Consider the following 23235-nt stretch of genomic DNA (forward strand, 5'->3'; position numbering starts at 1 on the left):
TGGTAGAATGCTCGCCTGCCACGCGGGCGGCCCGGGTTCGATTCCCGGCCGATGCATTCTATTTAATTTTCGTCACAGGCAGCCACGTAGTGCTTGCTTTTCATCAGGGACAGAATACCCTCTTCAGCATTAACCATAAGCTCGAAAAAAAAACCCGCCTGCCTTTATAGCAACGAAGATTTAGATGCGTTTGCACGTATTGCATAATTCGAGTTGAATGTATTATTTAATGTCATTTAACTATCTAAAAATAGTAATTTAAATATATTTTAATAAGTACTTGAAAAGATTAGTAGCACAGATTTAAAATTACGGTACCTACTAAAAAATCCATGCTGTGTAAAACAATTGGAAAATCCTTATTGAAACTACGAAAATGCGGGTTGCATTAGGGTTTAATTAATTTTCACATTATCTTAAGTGTAGTAGTAAGCAGTAGTAAAAGCGGGCGAAGCCGCAATAGGGTCGCTAGTTGGATATATAATAGAAAACAGATAAAACTTAAGTTAGCCTTTTCTTTATATTTTAAAGAAGAAATTTCAAAGGAATTTCTACTAAATTTTAAAGAAATTGAAACTAGTGAAATATATCGAAAAAGCTACTCCAATATAAAGAAAAAGAAAATATAAGTTGAAAAGGTGGATACTCAAAAACAGCATAAGTTTTAAAAGTTCACTCAAAGTTTAGCGAATATACAAAAGCTATACACCACAGAACACCCACAAATTCGCTTTAGTTGAGTTGGGAAGTTAGATCATATTTTAGAATAGCATTGTTATTTCATATATTAATATTTTATAAAAACCGTAAAAATCTATGAAATCTGTTTTTTTTTTATGTATATTTATTTATTTATATGTAAATATACATATTTTAAACTTTTATATTGTAAAATGTTATTCATCAAACAAATGGATCATGAATTTGATATCTAAAATTGAACGAAATGTATTATATACTTTCTATGTAGCAATAAGAAGTACAGCGTTAAGTTGCGCCACTCAATAATAAAAATATATTATAGAAATTAAAATAGCCACTTAATATAATATTTAAAATAGCTTTTATTTACAAAAAGAAGCAAAAATGAGTAAGTACAAATTTATACAAAACCAACATTCGCGATTTACCTCTAAAAGCATAACATGTGAGTCCTTTGAGACACCTCCAGCTAAAATTACTGCGTCTCCTCGCGGTTACACTTTAGTTAGCAAAATTTTTGCACAAATAATTTCAGAAAGAAACAAAGAAATATCGTGGTCCATATACGAGTAAAAGCTCCAAAAATAATTGTATATTTAACTTGCTTTTTACATTATTTATGTATGAATCGTCGTTCAGTAAAAATCTTTATAAATGGTAATATATTGTTGATTTTATATTATTTGATTTTTCTTCTTCAGTTTTACGCCGTATTATACATGCGAGTTAGGCAGGAACCTAGTGTCAAGACACTCCGTTCCCGCTTTTCGCTGAATTCTCGAGACACATTCGACCTCGAACATTTTTTTTATCCTATCCTATCCTATCCTATATCTTATAAAACAAAGTAGCTTTTCGTGTCTGTCTGTTGTTTCTAACTCTTCTTCTTCTAAACCACCCAACGGATTTTGATGCGGTCTTCACCATTAAGTCGGGTGTTTTTCGTAGAAGGTTTATATATAGTTTATTATTTGTACATTCTTATGTAAATTAACATAAATACGATAAATGTGTATAAAGTCCTACCCGTTGAGACACTTTCGCGCATGCGCTGCTCTAATGGTAAGTACTACATGAAAAAAATGTACTGGAGTATTGTTCCTCTTAATAATATCTACAAAAAAGTCCGCGAGAGCATATTCGTATCTTTTAAGAATAACGTGTAGTGATCATATTTCTGTCTAAAAATAATTATTTCAATATATTTTTTATTGTGAGGGATATTTTTCTATAATGGTATTAATCCTTATCCTTTAAAATACTTTATTAATTTTCTACGTTACACGAAGATAAAATTAGCTTTTAACAATATTTAGAAATTGCGAATAGTTTTACAGAAAAACGCATTTAATTGTTGACACATCCCGCCGTTGACACATCATCTGTATGTTACTCAAGTTTCACTTATCCCTTACTCTCAGCATATAAATAAGTACATTAGTTACGTTGGCCATTTAATGTAGACCAAAACTGTCTTTTACTGTTTTTCATTTTGATAAGTACTTTAGAAGTTGTTACAATATCAAAAAAATCCTTGCGGTGAAACGGCTCGCCACTCGCCATGCGTCCGCCGCGCCCGCCTGCCTTACACGCATCGGTGGTTCAGTGGTAGAATGCTCGTCTGCCACGCGGGCGGCCCGGGTTCGATTCCCGGCCCATGCATTCTATTTAATTTTCCTCACAGGCAGCCACGTCGTGCTTGTTTTTCATCAGGGACAGAATACCCCCTTCAGCATTACCACAAGCTCGAAAAAAAAAACCCGGCTGCCTCTATAGCAACAAAGATTTAGTTAGATGCGTTTGCACGTATTGGATAATTGAAGTTGAATGTATTATTTAAGCGCGATATATTTGGTTTCACATTTTTTGTAGTAGTTATTAGTAGGTAGGTTTTTGTTTATAATTTCTTCCGTTTAAAAATAGTCATTTAACTATCTAAAAATAGTCATTTAAATATATTTTAATAAGTACTTGAAAAGATTAGTAGCACAGATTTAAAATTACGGTACCTACTAAAAAATCCTTGCTGTGTAAAACAATTGGAAAATCCTTATTGAAACTACAAAAATGCGGGTTGCATTAGGGTTTAATTAATTTTCACATTATCTTAAGTGCTTTGCAAACATACATTACATGAATAATCCAGTAGTTAAAGCGGGCGAAGCCGCAAGAGGGTCGCTAGTTATATAATAAAGCTGATTTACTTACTTTGTAAAAAATATCTATGTATATATTGTATAATATATCTATCTATTCTCAATTTTAAGTAAGCATTTTAGCTTTCTATAGAAAACATTTTACACACACACACATCATTACATCACACATCTTACCTTTCACAATCCTAAGGCACAATTAGATATAGATTTCGACGACTTATCTGGGAAAGTCATCAGGCGAACAAATATAAAAGATCAATATACGAGTAGATTAGTGTTATATCAATGTCCACAATGTATTCTACCCTTTCACGCTGTATCCCGAACATTGCAAGGCAGAAAATACCTGGGAATCTAGTAATAACACGCTCCGTTCCCATTAAGAAATTTTCTGTTTGCCACTTTCCGTCGAATTCTGAACCGTGAACTCAACGTCGCGCTTTGTCTTGTTACCTGAGATAGGAAATGCAAACATTAAATATTTCATTTAAAGTAAGTGCATATATATATGTTTTAAAAATAACATACAAGAAAAGTATTGCTGGCAAACAAGAATACTTACTTACTTACAATATAATATTTTTACAAAACCTTGAAACTAAACTTACTTCATAATTTATCTTGATATATACCATATATATATGGCAGATGTTCTTGTTACTTAGCTTGTATGAAACTTTGCACTTAGTAAATGTACCGTAATAATATATCTTTCATAAGTTTAAAAAGAATTAGACAGTGAGAAATTTCTTTATGATCGATAGGCATATTTCTTGATTATTTTTATTCTTATGTTGGTGCACTTTGCTTTTTACTGTCATCGTAAAGTCGGCAAACGATATTCCAAATCGATAAGCGACAATTACCTTTCAACAAATAAAAGTCTTTCTATCTTTTTAGTTATTTTTATTTGCATTGTTCAGCCCAGTTTTTCTTTTTATCTGTAAAAAGAAATAAATTCAACTACCTTTTGCCTGAGGTATTTCTTACGGGAAATTGGTAAGAGAAAGAAAGTCTTATGGGAATTGCACGGTGGTCGCTGTTAGTTTTACCTCAACTGCCTTATGCCACTTTGAAATAAAATACAATATTATGTTCCCTATAAACAGATAAAAAAAAAATAAGCCCATTTTTGTAAGTCGTACCTATGTTAATATTAATCGAAAATCTCCTACATGTTTTATTTACAAAGGTGACGAAATGCTTAGAGCTCAACTGGTACTTTCAGAATTCCATAATGAAAGAACAGAATAATAAATACAGATAATATTATGAAATTCAATTATTTTTAACAATACATGAATATAGTGTTATTTTTATTGTATTTTATATATTTTTTTTATCAATTAACCTCGCATCTCCACCACTAAAGGTAAATAGAAGAACTTCTTAGATGCTCTTTAATGCTTGCAACAGTCTTGGACCAGCAGTTCTCAATGGGTGCTGATATTGAACCACTTCACTAGTGTTGAGTGGATCCGGTTACTTCCATAAGGTACAAATCGATGAAATAATGATATCTTCTTATACATTTAAACGTTATATAATATTATTTTCAACATATCAATGAAAACTTAACGTGATATCTGACGACCTTTTCCGAGCGGCCTCACATGGATGCATCTAGTTTTCATTTTTAATCATCGACATCAGCCAACCGTAAACTTCTTGAAGTTATGAATAACGAACGCACGTTTAGGTATATGTATAATAATACTGCATCGAACAAAAATATTTTTAGAAAAATAGTGATTTACTATTGCAAATAATAAAAAAATCATATTATATAACGTTGTATTTTTTAATTATTTTTATTAATTCATTTTTTTTTTAGCTTCAAGCAGTATACCTACATAGCGGACTCTGCACATAATAGGGTAGACAGAGGGAACCTAGGAACCTAATGATAAGACACTTCCGTTCCCCACGTCCCGTTAAATTATTACGTACTGCTTATTACCCGCAATTTTGTTTTCGTTTTTTTTGACCATTTCCAGCGTTAAGGAATTCATCTACTGGTACTGGTACTGCAAGACGCTCCTCCACGACGACAAAAGGAGGGAAGTATAAGTCAGTAATGGGAAGTATGCCTACTATGGTAGAAAACATCCCTGTATTAATTTATCTTTGAACCCGTTTAACCGCGTGTAATCGATAAAGTAGAATGAGATTATTGTTTTGTATGACTTGTTCAGATTTCGACACGAAGTGGACTTGTGCACTAAATTATAGTTCCAGGGCACGAGCGTGGTTGCGCTTTATGTTTAACTATATTATTTAACTTGTTACAACTTAAATACTTAGATATATAAATAAACAGATATATAAATAAACTATATATGGATTTGTATTATTTATTACCTATTAAAAATCCAAAACTCATTAATAAAATTAATTTAAAATCTAAAACTATTAAGAAAATAATTTTATATTATTTTAAACTGAAATTAAACTAAAAATTTAAACACTCAAATTATGCCTAAAATTTCAAAAGTTTTTTAAACAATACGTTCTAATTTATAATAGAGAATTTAGATATTTTCAATTATTTATTTATATATCTAACTATTCTATGACTATCGCCATTAAGTATAAAGGACATATTTTTAAATTAGAAATAATATAAAACAGAATAAACAGATGAAACAAATTACTCAATTTTATTTTCTCAATTTTTTTACTGAAATATTAATTTTATATTCCAGCCATACGTTGACTTGTATCAGACCAAACCACAACACTCGCGTGTAGACTGCTTGTTAGATAAACATCATTCCGCTATGACAGAGCCCATTCCGAAGCGGTCATTTAATTTCAACAACTGAAATTGAAAACGTGACATTCAAAAATACACTTTCAGAATTTCATTTTCAGTAAAGAAATATATTTTAGTAGGCACTTTTTGTGGGTCCCGGCCAGTGGTGGCAGAGGAGCAACTTGAGGTTTTGTCCAAGAAAACAGCAAAATGCGACTCCACTACTTTAGAGAGCTTATAAGAACCTTAACATAGCGGAATTTGAGCTCGTGCCTCTTAAAAACTGTCCCAACACTCTGACCAGCTCGTTAAGTCTTATACACCTGTTACTGTTGTTTTTAACTTGTTTACGTTGTTAACATCTCTGTAGGCTTTTCGAAAAGGTTCGAGTCCCGCTTAATTTAAATTCTTACACGTTTTCTAAAATATTTTTTTGGTCTTCGTATAGTGTTATATTTCAACTTCAATTCACTACTAATGCCATCCGATGTCTTTATATCGATTAAGTATATTTATTTTTTTCAGCTTCACACTGAATTCCGTACCCACTATCTGCCGAAGTTTTGTATTGAGTGGCGGAATTCAACGTCCAGCTTAGCTTAGTTGCCAGAGCGAAAAAAAAAACATTTGTAAATAATAAGTAATTCTTCCGAGTGGGAATCGAACCCATAACTGTCGCATTTACAATTACACATTTGAGCCGCTGCGCCACCGATGGTTTCAAATATATTTTAGACATAAATATTAAATATATTCCAGTATAAATTTAATTGAAGCTGATGGACACATCGCCTTATTTGACAGTAACGTCGAAATATTGTTGATGTATTCTTTCCCTTGTTATTTCTGTCTTAATAACATGTTTTATTCCATATAAAAAGATTTCCTAATAAGATTTTAAAAGTTAACATAAAACAATTTTAACTTGTAAAAATGCGGAAGTAAATTAAGAATTTTCTCCACGGAATTAAAAAAGTTTCCATTTTCATTTTAGGACTCTTAAAAGCGTAGAAAAAGTTAAAACACGGTAGGTAATATAAAACTTCGTACTCAAGTTTGTCTCGTTGTTAAAAAGTATTCTTTTTCTTCTTAATAATATAACTTACAAATAATGAAAATTTAACATTTACGTTACTACAGACCTTCTTTACCTTTTCCATCACAACTTATATGATATTTAAAGGAATACTGATTTTTTAGCGTCATGCTATACCTATCCCGCATAACAGCGGGTAGGCAGAGAAAACCTAGTATTTGTAAGACACTCTGTACCTCATTTTTCACAGAATTATGGAGGCATGGCGAATTGAGCAATAAATAACCTCAGGGAAGCAAGATAAGCGAAAATGAAATAGAAATTATATTTATTTTACAGTATTATAAGCCATTTATTAGAGACCAGTGACGCTAAAAGAATAACAATAATAAGCCAGGAATAATTAAAGTTACCACAAACTCAACTAAGTACAAACGTTTAGAAACAGAAAACTCCAGATGACAACCACCATAGATTTACGATATCCATCACCAAACTTACATACCGCCATAAATTCTTCTCCACTTTAATCACCAATCCCACAACCACATTTTCATTCAATAAACATAAAAACTAAGTGACATTTACGAATAACATCGCCTGGACGGCCACAAACGGTCGTTATTACGGCAGCTCTGTAACGGCGGTGGTAATAACCGCTCTAGTGCGTAATATTCTCTAACAAGAAGCCTTGACGTGTCGAAATGAAATATTGTTTTAAAGGACTTCTTCTGTAGGGATATTGCGTTGGTTTTAAATTACTTTTTTTTTAGCTTCCGGGGTGGGCAGAAGGAACCTAGTGGAACCTTATTTCCTCGAGTGAAGATCGAACCCACAATCAGTTGCGTTTACGTCACACACTTGGCACAATTTACTTTTTCTGTATTTCTTTTTCTATTTAAAAATCTGATGTATTTTTCTTAATAGATAAAAATAGTAGTAATTGATAACTCCATCAGCATATAAGTATGGATGGTAGGGATGGGTCACAGGGCACGGTGTGGACCGAGCGAGATGTCCCAAGCAAAACACGCATAATCCCGCTTTTCGTTGATTCTTGCTCTTTCACGCACTATGAGAAATCTTTTTTAAATACTTCAATGTTATATGTTAATAACAAGACTTAGCTGTCTTAAATACAGAATAAACTGTAGTTGTTATAACTATAGGGACGTTTTCCATTACCTAATTGCTTTGTTTAATTAGAACTAGAAAGATACAGTCTAGGACCATATAGTAGTTTTATTTTTCTTTTTATTTTACACGCTTATCTGTTTTTTTAATAATAAAATAAAAGTTAAAGGCACTTAATTTAGTTAATGAACTATTCTAAATATATATTGCATTAAATCAATGGTACGTTCTTAATTTTCTTCTTTAACTATTGTTTTTATAATGAGATGAAACTTAACAAACATTACATTTTTCTTATACTTCAATTTTCTATTTTATTTTTAATGGACGAAATTATTATTCGTATTTCTTCCTTAACTCCAGTAAGCGTTCCTAAATATTTAAATTTGATAATTTTAAGTAAAGTTATTGAAATTTATGACATTTAGTAATTAAGTTAATTAATTATTTCTGGGCTGGCTGGGATAATAAGTGATAATTAATAATGTCATAGTTAGTAATAAAAAATAAAAAACCATAGTATTTTACATTTCATACAGATATCTGCAGAAATTTAACTGCATACACCCAAATAATATATCGCGACAAAAAAGGGACAAATAGGGTTCAATAGAAAAAATCTAACACAATACCGTCCAATACTACCGTGGAATAGACAAATAGACGCAGGTAGAAATTCTGAATCGCGCTAACGAAATTTCTACAAATTGTACTATATATATAAAATAGAAACAATTTTCAACCGGGCGTCCGTATCTTCACGTGAAACCAGTGTACGGGAGCTGGTTCAAATCCTCTCTTAATGTAAGATGCTTATTGTATTGGGTCATTTTCCAGTGACCTTGACCTCCCAGTGAATCTACCTCTACTGATGATGATTGACATTTGGCACTGAGTGCATGTCAAAGTCTCAACACCAACGATGAAGATAATTTTGACACCCTTTTAATTTTGTGTCACTAGGGTTTGATAAAATGCCGGTCAAATTTGATTAATGTTATGTTAGAAATAACTAAGCTGGACTGCCAGACAGATTGTATGAAAACGTTTACTTTTTATTTTTTGATTAATTTTCGTTGTGTAAGGATAAAGTAGTGACAAATAATTCCGTTTTATAAAAGAAGAAAATTTTAATCGTCTATTCTATTATATAGGAATCTTTTAGCACTATAAGCAAATTACTCATAATTTTAATAAATATTGTAATTTATATAATTAGACTTTATAATTAAATTGTAAGGGAAGATATATTCTAAACCACCAAGGTACCGTAAAACAGGGTCCCCCCAATCTCCACGTCCACTCCAATCGTAATACAAGACGCAATGTCTGGAATTTTATCTTTTATATGCTAAAATAATGAATAAAATATAACTAAAAAAATAAAATATTTTTAAATAAGAAATAAAATAATAATAACTTTTAACTAAGATAAAAAAAATATCGTAATTCCTATAAATAATTCAATGAACGATTTTTCAACGACCGTCCCCTGTTGTATTCTTGTATGTAACAATAGATGAATGCAATCTCTTGATACCTTTACAATTTGTTATTCATTTGATTAAATATTTATAGCATTATATACTCGTAGGTTATATTGACGTTGCTATTGTGCTATACGTAGAGGGAACCTAGTGTTAAAACACTCCGTCCCCCACGCACCGCCGAAGTTTGTGAATCGCGTTGAGTGGCGTTAGTCAAAGCCTGAACACTACAGTGAAGAAATTAAAATATTAAATATTTAATTTCATCGAGTAGAAATCAAATCCACAGCTTACAGTAACACGCTTTTCCCACTGCGCCACGAGTGACTCCATGTACCTATATAATTATACGTAATTACAAAAGAGAAAACAAATAGGTACAATTAAACAGAATTCGTCGCATAAAATTATGCTGTTATTTTGCTAATTAAACATTTATGTAGGATATTTAATATTTTATTTTTTAAAGAATGTTATTCTTAATTATTTTCTTTACAAAAAATACTCAAATCCTTGTATCTTGTGCCTATAAAGTTTAAAGAATTCCCTCGATTTCTCTAGGATCCCATCATCAGATCGCGGTATGGTCACCATGGGATCGTCTGTCAAAAATATTCTCTCAAACAAAAAAGAATTATCCAAATCGGTTCAGGCGTCTTCCAATAACAGCTGAATTTACATTAAAACATTTTTAAAAGTTGGTTAAAAGTTTTCTAACAATTTAATCTAGCACCATATCTATCCAAACGTGTCAATTTACCAAATTCCACTATATCATATATGAAAAATCGCTTTAATTTTGAATTATAAGGCTAAATCCTGAATCGCGCTAACGAAGTTTTCTGAGCACCTAGATATAAATACGTTGGCCGGAGTTGCGCAGTCGGGGATCAGCCTGACTGTTACCTGCTTAGGATCAAGTACTCATCACTACCAGAAGAAGACCGGACCGAAGCAAGCTCACCCGAACCCGAGGACCACACCAAGAAGCTCTCACTTTATTTGTGACCAAATAAGGAGGAACTTCGCCCGCACTGGCCTGTGCGGAGGGGACCCCCTTCCCCTTGGACTCCCTGCCCGGACCGAAATGGGCAGAAGGGTTGTGAGGACAGTCAACTGCTGCCGCCTCCCGTGCTCATAGGAATGAGCAGCCACCAGCCGCCGCGTGCGGGGACACAAGCGTCCCCTGCTGCGGCCGCAGCCACCGCCGCAACCAGCGGCACCCGGCCCCCGCGCTCCACTGCGCTGTACGGCGTACCCGTGCAGGCAATGGACCATGGGACCACGTCGAGGGAGCCCTCTCTCTCCGCGGCGCAACCTGGCGCGCCGTGCCTCGCGGGATCGACGCCCGCACCAGCCGCCTCGCCTGCCCCAGGCCAGGCATCCAGGGCCGCACGCAGCGCCCACCGACACCAGGAGCAGAAGAAGCGCTCCCCCTCCGCGCCCCCCAGGGTGCTGGACGACGCCATGTCCCCGCAGTCATCACTGAATAGGGACATGGTAGCTTTGGCAGAACTCAAGCGCAATGGTGCGCTGAGTCGGGAGCTGATGGAGCACATGGCCATGTTCCTAAACGACCGTGCTCGAGCGTTGGACCAGACGCAGCCGCAGCCCATGTACCTGACACCGGTGCGCCGTCAGCGCACTGCAGAGTACGAAACCCCAGGCACTGGAAAGCGCCACTGCCCGGTGACCATCCAGGCCAGCCGGCCTGAATCAAGAAAACGCCCAGAGGGAGGCAGGGTCGGCAAGGACATGCCACTCCTCGTTCCTCCAACTACAGTTGCTTCCACGTCGGACCAGGCATCGGGTACCGTATCCACAGCGACCACCACTTCGAGCTCAACGTTCGCTGACGCGCTCCGGGCACCAGGGCCAAGCCGGGTGACACAGGATGCGCCAACCACTGCGACCTCTGTAACACCCAAGCCGCGCTATCCCCCGCTGATAGTGGAGAATATGCCAAATTGGGCGACTCATTTCCGGTCGCTCCACAACAAATTGGGACAAGCACCTAACGCGCGCCCCTTCGGTAGAGGGGTGCGTTTTACACCCAGCTCGGAGAATGAGTACCGCGTAATACAGCGGTACCTCTCCGAGCTCGAGAAGAGCGAGGCCATATCCTGGTTCTCCTATGCCCTCCCGGCGGAGAAAAGCAAGAAGGTAGCCATCAGGGGGCTACCCGTCACTACTACCCCGGAAGAAATAACCGATGCCCTGGCGGATCTCGGCTTCACTGCCGAATACGTCCGTCCAATTAAAGCGAGGAAGGGGAGGCCCGGGTGCATCTTCCTCGCCATCCTGAAGAACAGCCCGGACCTGATACCTGGCATCTTCAGCGTGACGGAGTTGTTATTCATGCCAGGTATCAAAATAGAAGCCTGGAGGAGCAAGAGGGGCCCGGCGCAATGTCACCGCTGCCAGGCATTCCGGCACTCCAGCCACGGGTGCCACCGGCGGCTGGCGTGCGTGAGGTGCGGCGAAGAGCACCTCGCGCGCGATTGCCCGAGGGCCCTTGATGTTCCCGCCACGTGCGCCAACTGTGGCGGCGCTCATCCCGCCAACTACTCAGCCTGCCCCCAATACAAGAGGGAGCTCCAGAACAAGAGGGCGGGCACAGTCGCCCTCACGAAAGAAGACTCCACCCGCAAACCCAGGACCTCAGCTCCCTTAGTCTCCTCCAACACGGTCGGAGCGGAGAATACAGCCGCCACTCTCATGGCCCCCGCCAATCCCGCTACGGAGAAGGGTGGCAGAAGACTCAAGAAAAGGGGAGGGAAGAGGACAAAGAGACAAAAGGCCAGCGAGCCCCTCCCTCCCCTCGCTGCCTCCTTGAAGACTGCAGCCGCGGCCCCTGATGCCGCGCCTAGAACCACATCGGCCACAACCCGCCAGCCGACGCACGCTATCATCGTCAGGGCCATCGACACCCTCAAGGAAGTTCTCATTGCCTTGCAGGAGGGTCGTGACCCTGTCCCATGCGTGCTAAGCGGGATGAGCAACCTTCTCCTTCACGCCTGAGACCCCCCGCGTACTCTATTGGAACGCCGCAGGACTCCGCCGTCGCCTGCCCTTTCTCCGACACCTTCTACGCGACTACAGCGTTGACGTCGCGTTGATCAACGAGACGCACCTCCACCCAGCGCTCCCCTCCAACTTGCCGGGGTATCACGTCCTGCGGTTGGATGCGCCGGCAGAAAATCCATGGCGCGGGCTGCTGGTAGCCGTCCGCCGCAACCTCGTGTTCCACCAGCTGCCCAACCTCGACGCCCAGTCGTTCCAGTCTCTGGGCGTCGAGGTGCACATCGGCTCCAAAGCCATACGGATGTACGCCATTTACCGCCCCGGCGGAAACAACCGCCTACGAGTCAGCGAGGTGCACCAGTTGCTCGGTAGTTCCATCCCCACACTCGCGGCCGGGGATTGGAACGCCAAGCACCCCGCCTGGAGGTGCTGGACGACGTGCACAGCAGGACGCCGCCTACATCAAGACTCCATCAGACACCAATATGAAGTGATGGGCCCCGATGAACCGACCCACTTCGCCTTCGCCAGCGCACATCAGCCTACCACCATTGACCTGGTGGTGCAGAGAGGACTCGACACGATCGACCTCGAGACCCTCCCCGACGCCTTCGGGTCCGATCATCTGCCTGTCCTTGTAACACTTAGGGGCAGCCTGACACTGGCCAGAGGCCCACCTCCCGGACGGCGGATCTCTTGGGAGCGGTTCCAGGCCAATATCGGTGACCAGCAACTTCCTACCTCTGAGCCTATCGTCGACGCCGCGGACGTCGACCGCCTCGAGGCCAGGGTGACATCCGTCATCAAGGATGCCATGGAGGAAGCCTCAACCCCCGTCTCCACCCGCTCATTGCCTCCAGTCCCTGCACACATTCGTGCCCTCATCATGAAGAAGAGGCGGGTGCGAAAGGAGTGGCAACAGTCCAGGGACCCCGCCATCAAAACCCGACTGAACCGGCTCATCGAGCGCGTCCGCGAGGCGCTCGTGGAGGCCGGCGCCGACGCCTGGGAACGCCGCATAGAGGAGGCGGACGAGGAGCAACCTTCTCTTAACCGCCTATGCCGCCAACTCACCAAAAAGAGGCCAGCAGTGCACCCTCTGTCTCACCCGGACGGCTCTCTTCGCTATCCCGCGGCGGAGAGAGCGGAGATCCTGGCCACACACCTGGCCTCCACGTTTCGGCCCAACGAGAGCGAGCGACCTGCCCACCACGCCCAGATGGAGGCCGACACCGCCCTCGCTTTAGCGTCCCCCGTACGCCCCCTGCCACCTCCTCCCTTCTTCACTCCGACGGCCGTCTCAAAGGCGATCAAGAGACTGAAGTTGAAGAAGGCGCCCGGACCTGACGGCATCACCAATGGCGCGCTCCGCCATCTCCCTCCTAGGATCGTCGCCGCACTGACCAGGCTCTTCAACGCCAGTCTACGCCTGGGATACTTCCCCCAGGCGTGGAAAAAGGGCCTGGTCATTATGCTGCCCAAGGCGAGGAAGAACCCGAGAGACCCGGACAGCTACCGACCGATCACCCTCCTCAGCGCGGTTGGAAAGCTCTTCGAGAAACTGTTGCTGCCGCTCATACAGACGCACTTCCAGCCGCGCAATGAACAATTCGGGTTCCGCAGCGACCATTCTACCACGCTTCAGGTGGCCAGAGTCGTACACTTCGCGGCCACGGCTGCCAATAAGAAGGAGTTTGCCGCAGCAGCCTTCCTAGACGTGTCACGCGCGTTTGACCGCGTGTGGCACCCGGGGTTGCTGCACAAGGTGCTACGAGCAGGCATCCCCCACCACGTCGCCACAATCCTGGCGAGCTATCTCTCCGGCAGGACGTTCAGCGTTAGGGTGGAGAGTGAGATCTCGTCCAGCCACCCTATCGCCGCAGGCGTCCCCCAAGGCAGCATTTTATCGCCCGCCCTATACGCCTTGTACACCGACGACATCCCGACGCATCAGGACGCAACTCTGGCACTCTACGCAGATGATATTGCCCTGTACACGAAGTCGATCAAACCCCATCACGCAGCCGTGAAGCTCCAGCGCGCCCTCGACCTGCTGCCGGACTGGCTGGCGGAGTGGAGGCTCGCGCTCAACATCGCCAAAACCCAAGCGATCAGCTTTGGGTCCCACCACAAACTGCCTCCTCCGCTGAGCCTGCAGGGCCAGCAGGTCCCATGGAGCAGCCGAGCCACCTATCTGGGCGTGGTGATCGACCGAAGACTAACCATGGCAGGGCAAGTCAAGAAGGCAGCCAGCGCGGCCAAAATCGCGCTCTCCTTGTTGCGTCCACTATTCCGATCAAGACTCCCTCTACGAACGAAGTTGTCGCTGTACAAGGCGTACGTCAGGCCGCACTTGTCCTACGCTGGCCCGGCGTGGTACGCGCTCATCAGCGAAACCCAGAAGAAGATCCTGCAGGTGGTCCAAAACGCTGCCCTCAGGCGCGTTACCCAGGCTCCCTACTTCGTCAGGAACGCTACCCTACAGCGTGACCTGCGGTTAGAGAGTCTGGAGGATCACATCGGCCGGCTCGCGAGCAACGCGTATCGCCGCGCCGATGCTTCGGACCACCTGCACCTACGCAACATCGCCCCGCTCCACACTCGACCGCCGGATGCCGCCAAACGCCTGCCGAGGGATATCATCCCCCCCTCCCCCTCAGCCCCCGACTCCTGAGCAGCCTCCTCGGTCGCTGGTCGCCTAGCTGGGCCTCCCTTGGGGCAACCAAGGGTCTCACTCGGCTGGGCTGACCGCCCAGGTGGCAAACGCTCATCCCCCCCCTACACCCCAACAAGCCTCCAATACCCAGTGCCTGCCTCGGCAGCCACAACCCCACCGGGCCTAGTGCCCACTCCAACGACGTGGCCATCGTAATGGCCACCGCAAGAGACCACGGTCAGAGGGCTGTTGCCTGCAACCGTTTCCCAGCGCCACGGCGCCGGAGGAAAGAACTTCCAACTGCGCAGTCGGGAGGGCCGTCTCTACAGGGTGAGCCGGCGCGCGGCCGAGCCGGTCTACATCGGCCGCCCGTTCAGATGACTGTTCTAAACTGATGATCAGTAAATAACAATGTAACTAAGCAAGTACTAGTAACCAAGATCACAATACACAAGCGGGTTTAAGGTCTAACAATTGCCTTACAACCATCCCCCACTACTGTAGATAATTTGCCCTCCTTTTTTTTGTTTGAAAGTGGTAAAATATTTTTTTATTTGTATAGATAGTTGTTATAGTAGATAAAGCATATTTTAAAAACATTTGGTTATTAGAAATTTAAAATTACAAATATATTAAATTCGTTCTGGTGTCGAGGTAAATGCCATACTTTTTGTTCAGTTCCTCTACTCAACACGCAATGCCTCCAGAATTTGGCAGGAAATGGGGAACGGAATGTCTTAAAACTAAGTTCCGCCTGCCTAGGTACCCTTCTGTAGTTCTGTGTGAGTATGTGCTTTAATCTTGTATCAGAGCGAGGAAATGAAAATATTAATGAATAATAACTTATTTCCAGGAGTGAGAATCGAACCCACGGTCGTCGCGTTTTTGGTCACACGTTCATGCTTCTGCGCCATGACGACCTCAATAATTTTATCTTTATTAATATAAATAAAATAAATCAACTTCACGCTGTATCCCGCACACAGCAGGGAAGGCAGAGGGAACCTAGTGTTAAGATACTCCGTTCTCCACTTTCTGCCGAATTTTGGAGGCATTGCGTGTTGAGTGGCAGAACTCAACACTGCGCTTTGCCTAGTCACCAGAGCGAAGATAAAGAAATATAAATGTAAATAAATATTTCACTTATTAAGCATTTAGTGGTAAGAAATTTAGAATTAACTAAATTGTCGTATATAAATACCGAGAACAATTGAAGTAGATACCTATTCATATTACCTCTCGATGTTAAGTAGTACAAGCATTTTGAATTTATTTTCAATTTCTTTTCTGTTTTATCTAAAACTTTCGTTTCGTTTATTTACTTTTAAATAGTTTTGTGTCTGACTGGACCGGATTGGCGGTTGTAGGTTCAAATTCATTTACATTCGTAGTATTTATAAGAATAAAATATAATGTACCTACGAGTATATATCATCCCAGTCTAACATTTCTTTATTTAATTTCTAATTGTAACTCTCATTGAAGCTGATTGACAGTTGTAGGTTCGAGTCCATTGTCATTGATAAATATCGGTATCTTATCTATATATATAAAATCGAAAGGTCACTCACTCATCACGAAATCTCAGAAACTACATGTGCTAGGAATCTTAAATTTTGCATAGGAATTACTTATAGGACGTAGGTGCTCGCTAAGACGGGAATTTGCAATATTCGACTTCTAAGGGGTTGTTTTTGGGGTCGAAAGTTTGTAAGAAACTTCGTTACTACAAATGCTAGGAGTCTCAAATTTTGCATAACGTCACTAGGACGTAGCCATGGAGACAGAAATTAATAATAACATAGTTCACGCGGGTGAAACCGCGAGCGAGCCGCTAGTATATAATATTTTTAAAATTAAGCACAGATATTTGTATTTCACAGTTGTTTCTTTTATAATTTCACTGAATTGCCGATAATATAAAAAAAACCATATGAATTATTAACAAAATCATTCTATACGTTGTAACATAGTTCGTGTATTGCATTTAACATTATTGTTATACATGAGGGTAGTTTAACATTATAACATAGCTACATCGCGCTATTAGAATTTCTTGTGTTTCTAACTATATATAGAATATTAGAAAATAGTACATCGGGTGTCCAGTTCTTCTCGGTAAGGCGCTCAGGCGTCATGAGATGAAAATATTAATGACTTTAGACCAAATAAACGCCATGTTCAAGCAAAATTGTCAAAATTTATACATTAAAGAGAGAGATTTGAGACTGCAATAGCAGATGTAACAGGGGCTCAGGGAGAGGTTAGCGCCGGACTGTCTCCCTAGGTCCTGGGTCAGAGTTCAGTTTACTGTTCTCACCTCCACCGCAGAAGAACGCCTTTGACACCCTTTTTTGCTTAGTAAATGTATTTATTTCTTGCCGAGTTTGTCGCGCGATTTACTTGTGTAACTAAACTAGTGCTAATTTAATTATGTAAAATCTGCTAAGTTTAAATTTTTAAAGTTTCAATTTAATTAAATATTTATTTACGCGACAAGCTTATATGATCATATAAATTGTGTACAAGGAGGTTATGAGTTGATAGTTAAAATTTAAAAGACAAATTTTATTTTCTCCTTTTTAGAGCGTTTAAATAAAAGCTTTTTCTAAAAATGATTTTTTGCTTTTAATTTATTTTAATATTATTCTTATTTCAAAATGTATATAATTATACGAATAGTAGAAGTGCTGTTGTGGCATGGCTTTCGTAATGTTTATGGGTTCAAATCTGCTATAATTAACAACTAATTTTACCTTACCTCAATGGCTAAAGAAAAATAATAAAATATTCCATACAAAAACATAATTCCATACCTTTTAATGATAACTAATAACTTTATATATATAAATAGGAGCACGCATCGAAAAGTTTTCTCATCGGTATGGAACTTTGGCAGGAACAGTATAATATATTATGTAGGGAGATTATCACTGTACCAAACTCCGCTTTTGTATGGATCATACCCGTTTAAGGTAGTGCTTAATAACTTAAGCTTATATACTTATTTACGATATTTTATACAGTCATAGTTATTTTAGTAAAATATAAAATTGTTAGCTTTATGCTGTATCCCCTTTCCCCTATACAGCAGGGCAGAGGGAATCTAGTGTTAAGGCACTCCCTTCCTCACTTCCGCCGAATTTTTCGAGGCGTTGCGTGTTGAGTGGCGGAATTCAACGCTGGGCTTTTTGAGTTTGTGCCAGAGCGAAGAAATTAAAACATTATTAAATAATTTTTCTTTCTTTTCTTTTCCTGGAGTGGGGATCGAACTCACAACTGTCGCGTTACAGTCACACCCTTGTGCCGCTACGTCACGACGACCTCAAATTCTCACAGCTTAAAAATATTTCTATTTTCTCCGATTCCTGTTTCATGCGGTATTAATAGATTAGGTATTAATAATAATAAAACAGTTTGAAAGAATTTTAATCTTACTATTTACCACTTACATGAATATTGTTTGTAAGTATTTTTATTATTAACGTCGTTCTTGTTACAATGTAAATAACTTCACTTATTATATTTTTTTCTTATCTGATATGAGCTAGTGCGGCGTTAGGTTCCGCCGAAGCTTTGAAGCTGAAAAAAAGAATCAAGAAGAAATTGAACGCATACTTTGGCTATAAGGTCTCACAAACAGATATTTCCATTTTATTTGTATGTTACATAATAATAATAATTTCGGCAAAATGTAATATATGGAGTCGCCTCTGGACTTGACGTTTTAGAATATTGTCGCTTGAAATATCCCTTTTGTATTACCTCTAGCTAACAGTACATTTTGTATTCAAAACATATTTGAATAAATGACTTAGGTAAATACGAGTATTATGCTTATTGAAAGAAAATAAAATTAGTTTATTGCTTTTAATTTAATTTATCTTAATTTCTAAAATTTATTAGTTAACTTTTGTCTAAACCAAAGTGAGTTGTGATTTCGGAATATGGAAGAAATGTATAATTAAATAAATAGAGGTTTTAGAAAAAATCAATTTAAGTAAAAAATATTATTTACTTGTACAATTGTTCGTGCAATTTTGTATTTAAAGATACATTTTAAACGTTTTGAAAGTCACTCGTATTTAAGGAAGTTCGGAGTCAACTAATATATTTTAAACTTGTAGATATTGTTGTCAATCTCTGGCCTCAAATCTGACAAAAAGGAGTCAAAACTTCTACGTCAGTGGTGTTGGGTGCTGCGCACCACACTTTCCTCATCAAACAGCGCTGTGCCCTCTGATGCTTGCTCCATACTATAAAGTACTTCACTCCAAACCAATAATTAGTGCCTTTTGAATTGCACTTCCCGCGTAGAAACGGACTCCCACACAAGAAATGCACAAAAATGTATATATACGAAGTATTTTAGAATATTTTGTCATCGTGTTCTAGGATTCATAGAAAAAAAATAGATGGTATCCCTTGTGACGTCAGTAAGGGACGGTACCAGGTAGGCGGTAAAAGTGGTATTTAAAAAAAAATACAATATGCATCTTAAGGCCGTGTGAAATGCATCCTATAGTCCAGTACAAAAGAGCTATACTTTGCTGACAATTTTAGTAAATAAATTGAACTAACAAATGACTAAATGTAATCAATAATTAATATTTAACTAAATAAATAGAAAAAAAAAATCTATACAAAAAAACGCCGTTGGCGTAACTCAACGCCGCGTTTTGCCCTGTTACCAGAACGAAGTGAAAATATTAATTTCATATATTTTATTTCCCCGAATTGAACCCATAGCCGTCGCGTTTAGTCACTAGTGCTTCTATTTCCACTACGAAAAAAAATATAATAAATAAAACTTCTTATTAGATCAAATATTTAAAATTTAACTGTAAGAAATTTTGCGAAACTATTTTCTAATGTTACGCCGAACTAAATTAAAGTAGACGACGAAAAATATTTATGTTTTAAAGTATTCAATATCAAAGTCTTGGAAAATAATATGCCAAATTATTCTAATTATTCTACCATCGATCAAGCGTCTCTAATATTTAAATATTTGAAGAATACTCTTCTAATAATTGTAAACTACAATTTGATATTAATTTCGATTAAATTTTTAATAATTTATATAAGCATGTTAAGCAGTGAGAACCTAGTGTTACTCGTAAGACACTCCGTTCCCCATTTTGTGTATGCATTGCATGTTGAGTGACTGCCTTGACACTAGAACTAAGAACTGAAAATGTGAAATATTTGATCAAGAGGGAATCGAACCCACAACCCGGCGTGTTTAGAATCACACTTTGTACCCAACGCAACGACTGGCCTCATTATATCCCTATATATAAAAGTATCAAAAGGAACTGTTTTTATTTAATAATAAATAGATATAAATAGCAATTCATAAAGAAAATTAAATAAATTTTAATATTGTTTCAGGTTGCCAAGAAAAAACCAAAGGAAAATACTTATATGAGTGTAATAGTGTAAGCGTCAGTGTTAAGTGTACAATTGAACAATCCTTGTCATGTGACGTCTTAAAATGTTAAAGATACAGATGTTAGAATCAATCGTCACCAATGAGGCTGATGAAAACCAGGAGCCGCAACAAAATGGGTGAGTACTTTTTAGGTTAGGCATAAAGGTTTTTTTCAGCTTCACGCTGTATCCTGCATGTAGCAGGATAGGCAGAGAGAGATTAGTGTTTAGGCACTCCGCTCCCCACGTTCCGTCGAATTGTAGAAGCACTACGTGTGGAGTAAGGAACTCAGCGCTGAAATATCAAGAAAAAAATTAATAATAAAAAATTTCCTTTCCATCCTTTCAGATATGCTTAGTTTTTTTATTTTATTTATATCTAATTATAACTGTGTAATAAAATTGTTTGTTCACTTCTTATTATTGCCATCATGAATGCCAATACATACTACTAAAGGACACTTTCGAATCGATGTGAAGATGATGTGAGAAACGATCGTTAAATTTATATCGAAAAATTCTATTTGTTTCGCCTTGTAACGAGGAAATCTTATATTCCCAAAGATGAAAAAGAAGTAAATATATATATTGGTTGTATTATATAATATTTAAAAGGTAATTTCTCGTAACGGAAACAGGGGCATTAGATTTACCGGAAGGAATGTAGCCAGACTTGGAAGTTTAGCAATCTTGCTGGCACCCTCTTAATAATCGACAAAGTATGAAAACAAAATGATTCATTTATTTTTAAAGAATTGAAATTTGAAATGAACTCGTTTAAGATAATAAAGCAGATTTATATAATTTACATATAAAAGAAAAGAATGACAAACCTATAATTATATAATCCTCTTAAATTATGAATACCTAAATGAAAAAATCTACCTATTTCTTAACATGAAGTTATTTTAAAAGGAGGTAAATGAGTCTTTTAAATCTAATAAGGTCTTTTAAATCTAATAATCTAATAATCTAATAATTTTAAGCAAATGTTAAGACAAGTACAAATTATTAGGTTTTAGATAAACAACTTAATTAATAAGAAATCATGTAAGTAATTAAAAGTAGTAAATCGAAAATAATATGATAATATATTACAGATTATAATTTTATTTCCGTTTGTTAACTCAAAAATACTTACAAAATTATTTAAAAAAAAACCAATACCATTAAATTATGTGGAAATTAAGCTAATTTCCTCTGAAAACGATTTAAAATTTTCGATTTACTATAAAACATTTATTAATACAAAAAAAACAACAATTTATTTCACATATATATCGCTATATATGAATCAAAAAATCAATAAATATTATCTATTCTCGTATATTGGTCACATTACAATTCTAGTATAGAAGGCGCCGGTACGTCTGGCGAGTACCTACTGGGTACCTACCCTACTATAGTAGTTCACGTTCCCGAGTAAACATGACGTGACCGACCTAAGCAATACAAATGGGTGTTGTTTCACAAATTACCGAGTTCAAGTTATTTATTAAGCTTAATTCAAACGTGGTTAATATATTTAGTAAATATTTACTTGTTTTCTTTAAATATGTGTCATGACACAGCTTTGAACATGGACAGTTGTGAACATGTGCATTTTTGTGTATCTTATTTTTTTTGTTTCACGCTACATCCTGGGAGGGAGGGAAAATAGTGTTAGGGCACTCCGTTTCCCATTTTCCGCCGAATTATGAAGGCATTGCCTGTTAAGTGTTAAGTGGTTGACACCAGAGCGAAGAAATGAAAATATTAAATGTTTCATTGCCTCGCATGGGGATCGAACTCAAAACCTGTCGTGTTTACAGTCGCACGCATTTTCTTAGATTTAGAAAACACTTAATTCTAAATCAAGAACTATATTAAGGTAGAATAAATAAAAAACGGTATTAATGACGTGAGTAAATCTTAATACCGTCTTACTAATACCTATTACCAACATTAGGTATTGATTACCAATGGCCGACCTACCGGCGCCGCTCGCAAATTATTTTTATAAAAGCAATTTACGTGTTTGTGTACCTACGAAGTACAAACTTGTGTACTTTAAGTGTACATTGTATGTACATTGTACGTACAATGTGTACTAATATAGTTTATTTATGAACAAGCGAATCGCCCCTTGTAAGAAATTCATATAGTTACTGCCCGTACAGGTCTATTCTAAAGCAAATATATGATAATAGTGAATTTTATTAAAGGTTACATAAGTGGCTATTACCACTAAAGTTTAAAAATATTTTTTAAGCTAAAATATACTATTATACCTACATCTTATTGAAAATATTTTTAGCGTCACTGCATCCCACAGTAAAGGCAGAGAAAACGAATTGATAAGACACTATAATATACATATCGATGATCTTATCCATTGCACATTAAAAAAATAATGAACTTTTTTATAGAAAATTTCTATAAACACACACATAAAAAAAAACAAATTACCTAAATTATGTAAATAACATCTATGCCTCACAAAATCTAATACACTCCTACAGCTTAGTTGACTGTTGAACGCCATAACCCCTAAATCCCCCATAAACCTTTCTAAGATCAAAACAAGTCAATTTTTTCAGACAGAAACATGGCTAAGAATGTTTTTGATCGTAAAAAGTTAATGAAATAGGGCGAGAGCCGTCCCGACGTCGCCTTACGACAAATTCAAAATCAACTGCTTTACGAGCAAGCTGGCATACCACCAAATCTGTACAATATTATTGTTGGGGTTCATATCGTTTAATATTTGTTATGGTTTTTATAAATGAACTAGCGGCCCGCCCGCGGCTTCGCCTGCGTGTACTACGTTATTATTGATTTCTGTCTACATGAGTACCTACGTCCTATAA

The 23235-nt window shown here is 38.7% G+C and overlaps 1 protein-coding gene across 1 annotated transcript in view; it reads left to right on the forward strand.

The window, feature by feature from the left end:
• The window catches only part of RapGAP1 (Rap GTPase activating protein 1), a 247916-nt gene that overhangs the window by 57777 nt on the left and 166904 nt on the right, over positions 1–23235 (forward strand). Inside the window, exon 2 of the mRNA XM_085185723.1 lies at positions 20348–20524. Within this exon, the coding sequence (XP_085041849.1) occupies positions 20451–20524 (74 nt within the window). The 5' untranslated portion in view covers positions 20348–20450. The remainder of the gene's footprint in view (positions 1–20347; positions 20525–23235) is intronic.

Source organism: Heliconius melpomene, chromosome 5 (assembly GCF_056956725.1).
Source record: "Heliconius melpomene rosina isolate 202511_hmr_F chromosome 5, ASM5695672v1, whole genome shotgun sequence".
Lineage (NCBI taxonomy): Eukaryota > Metazoa > Arthropoda > Insecta > Lepidoptera > Nymphalidae > Heliconius > Heliconius melpomene.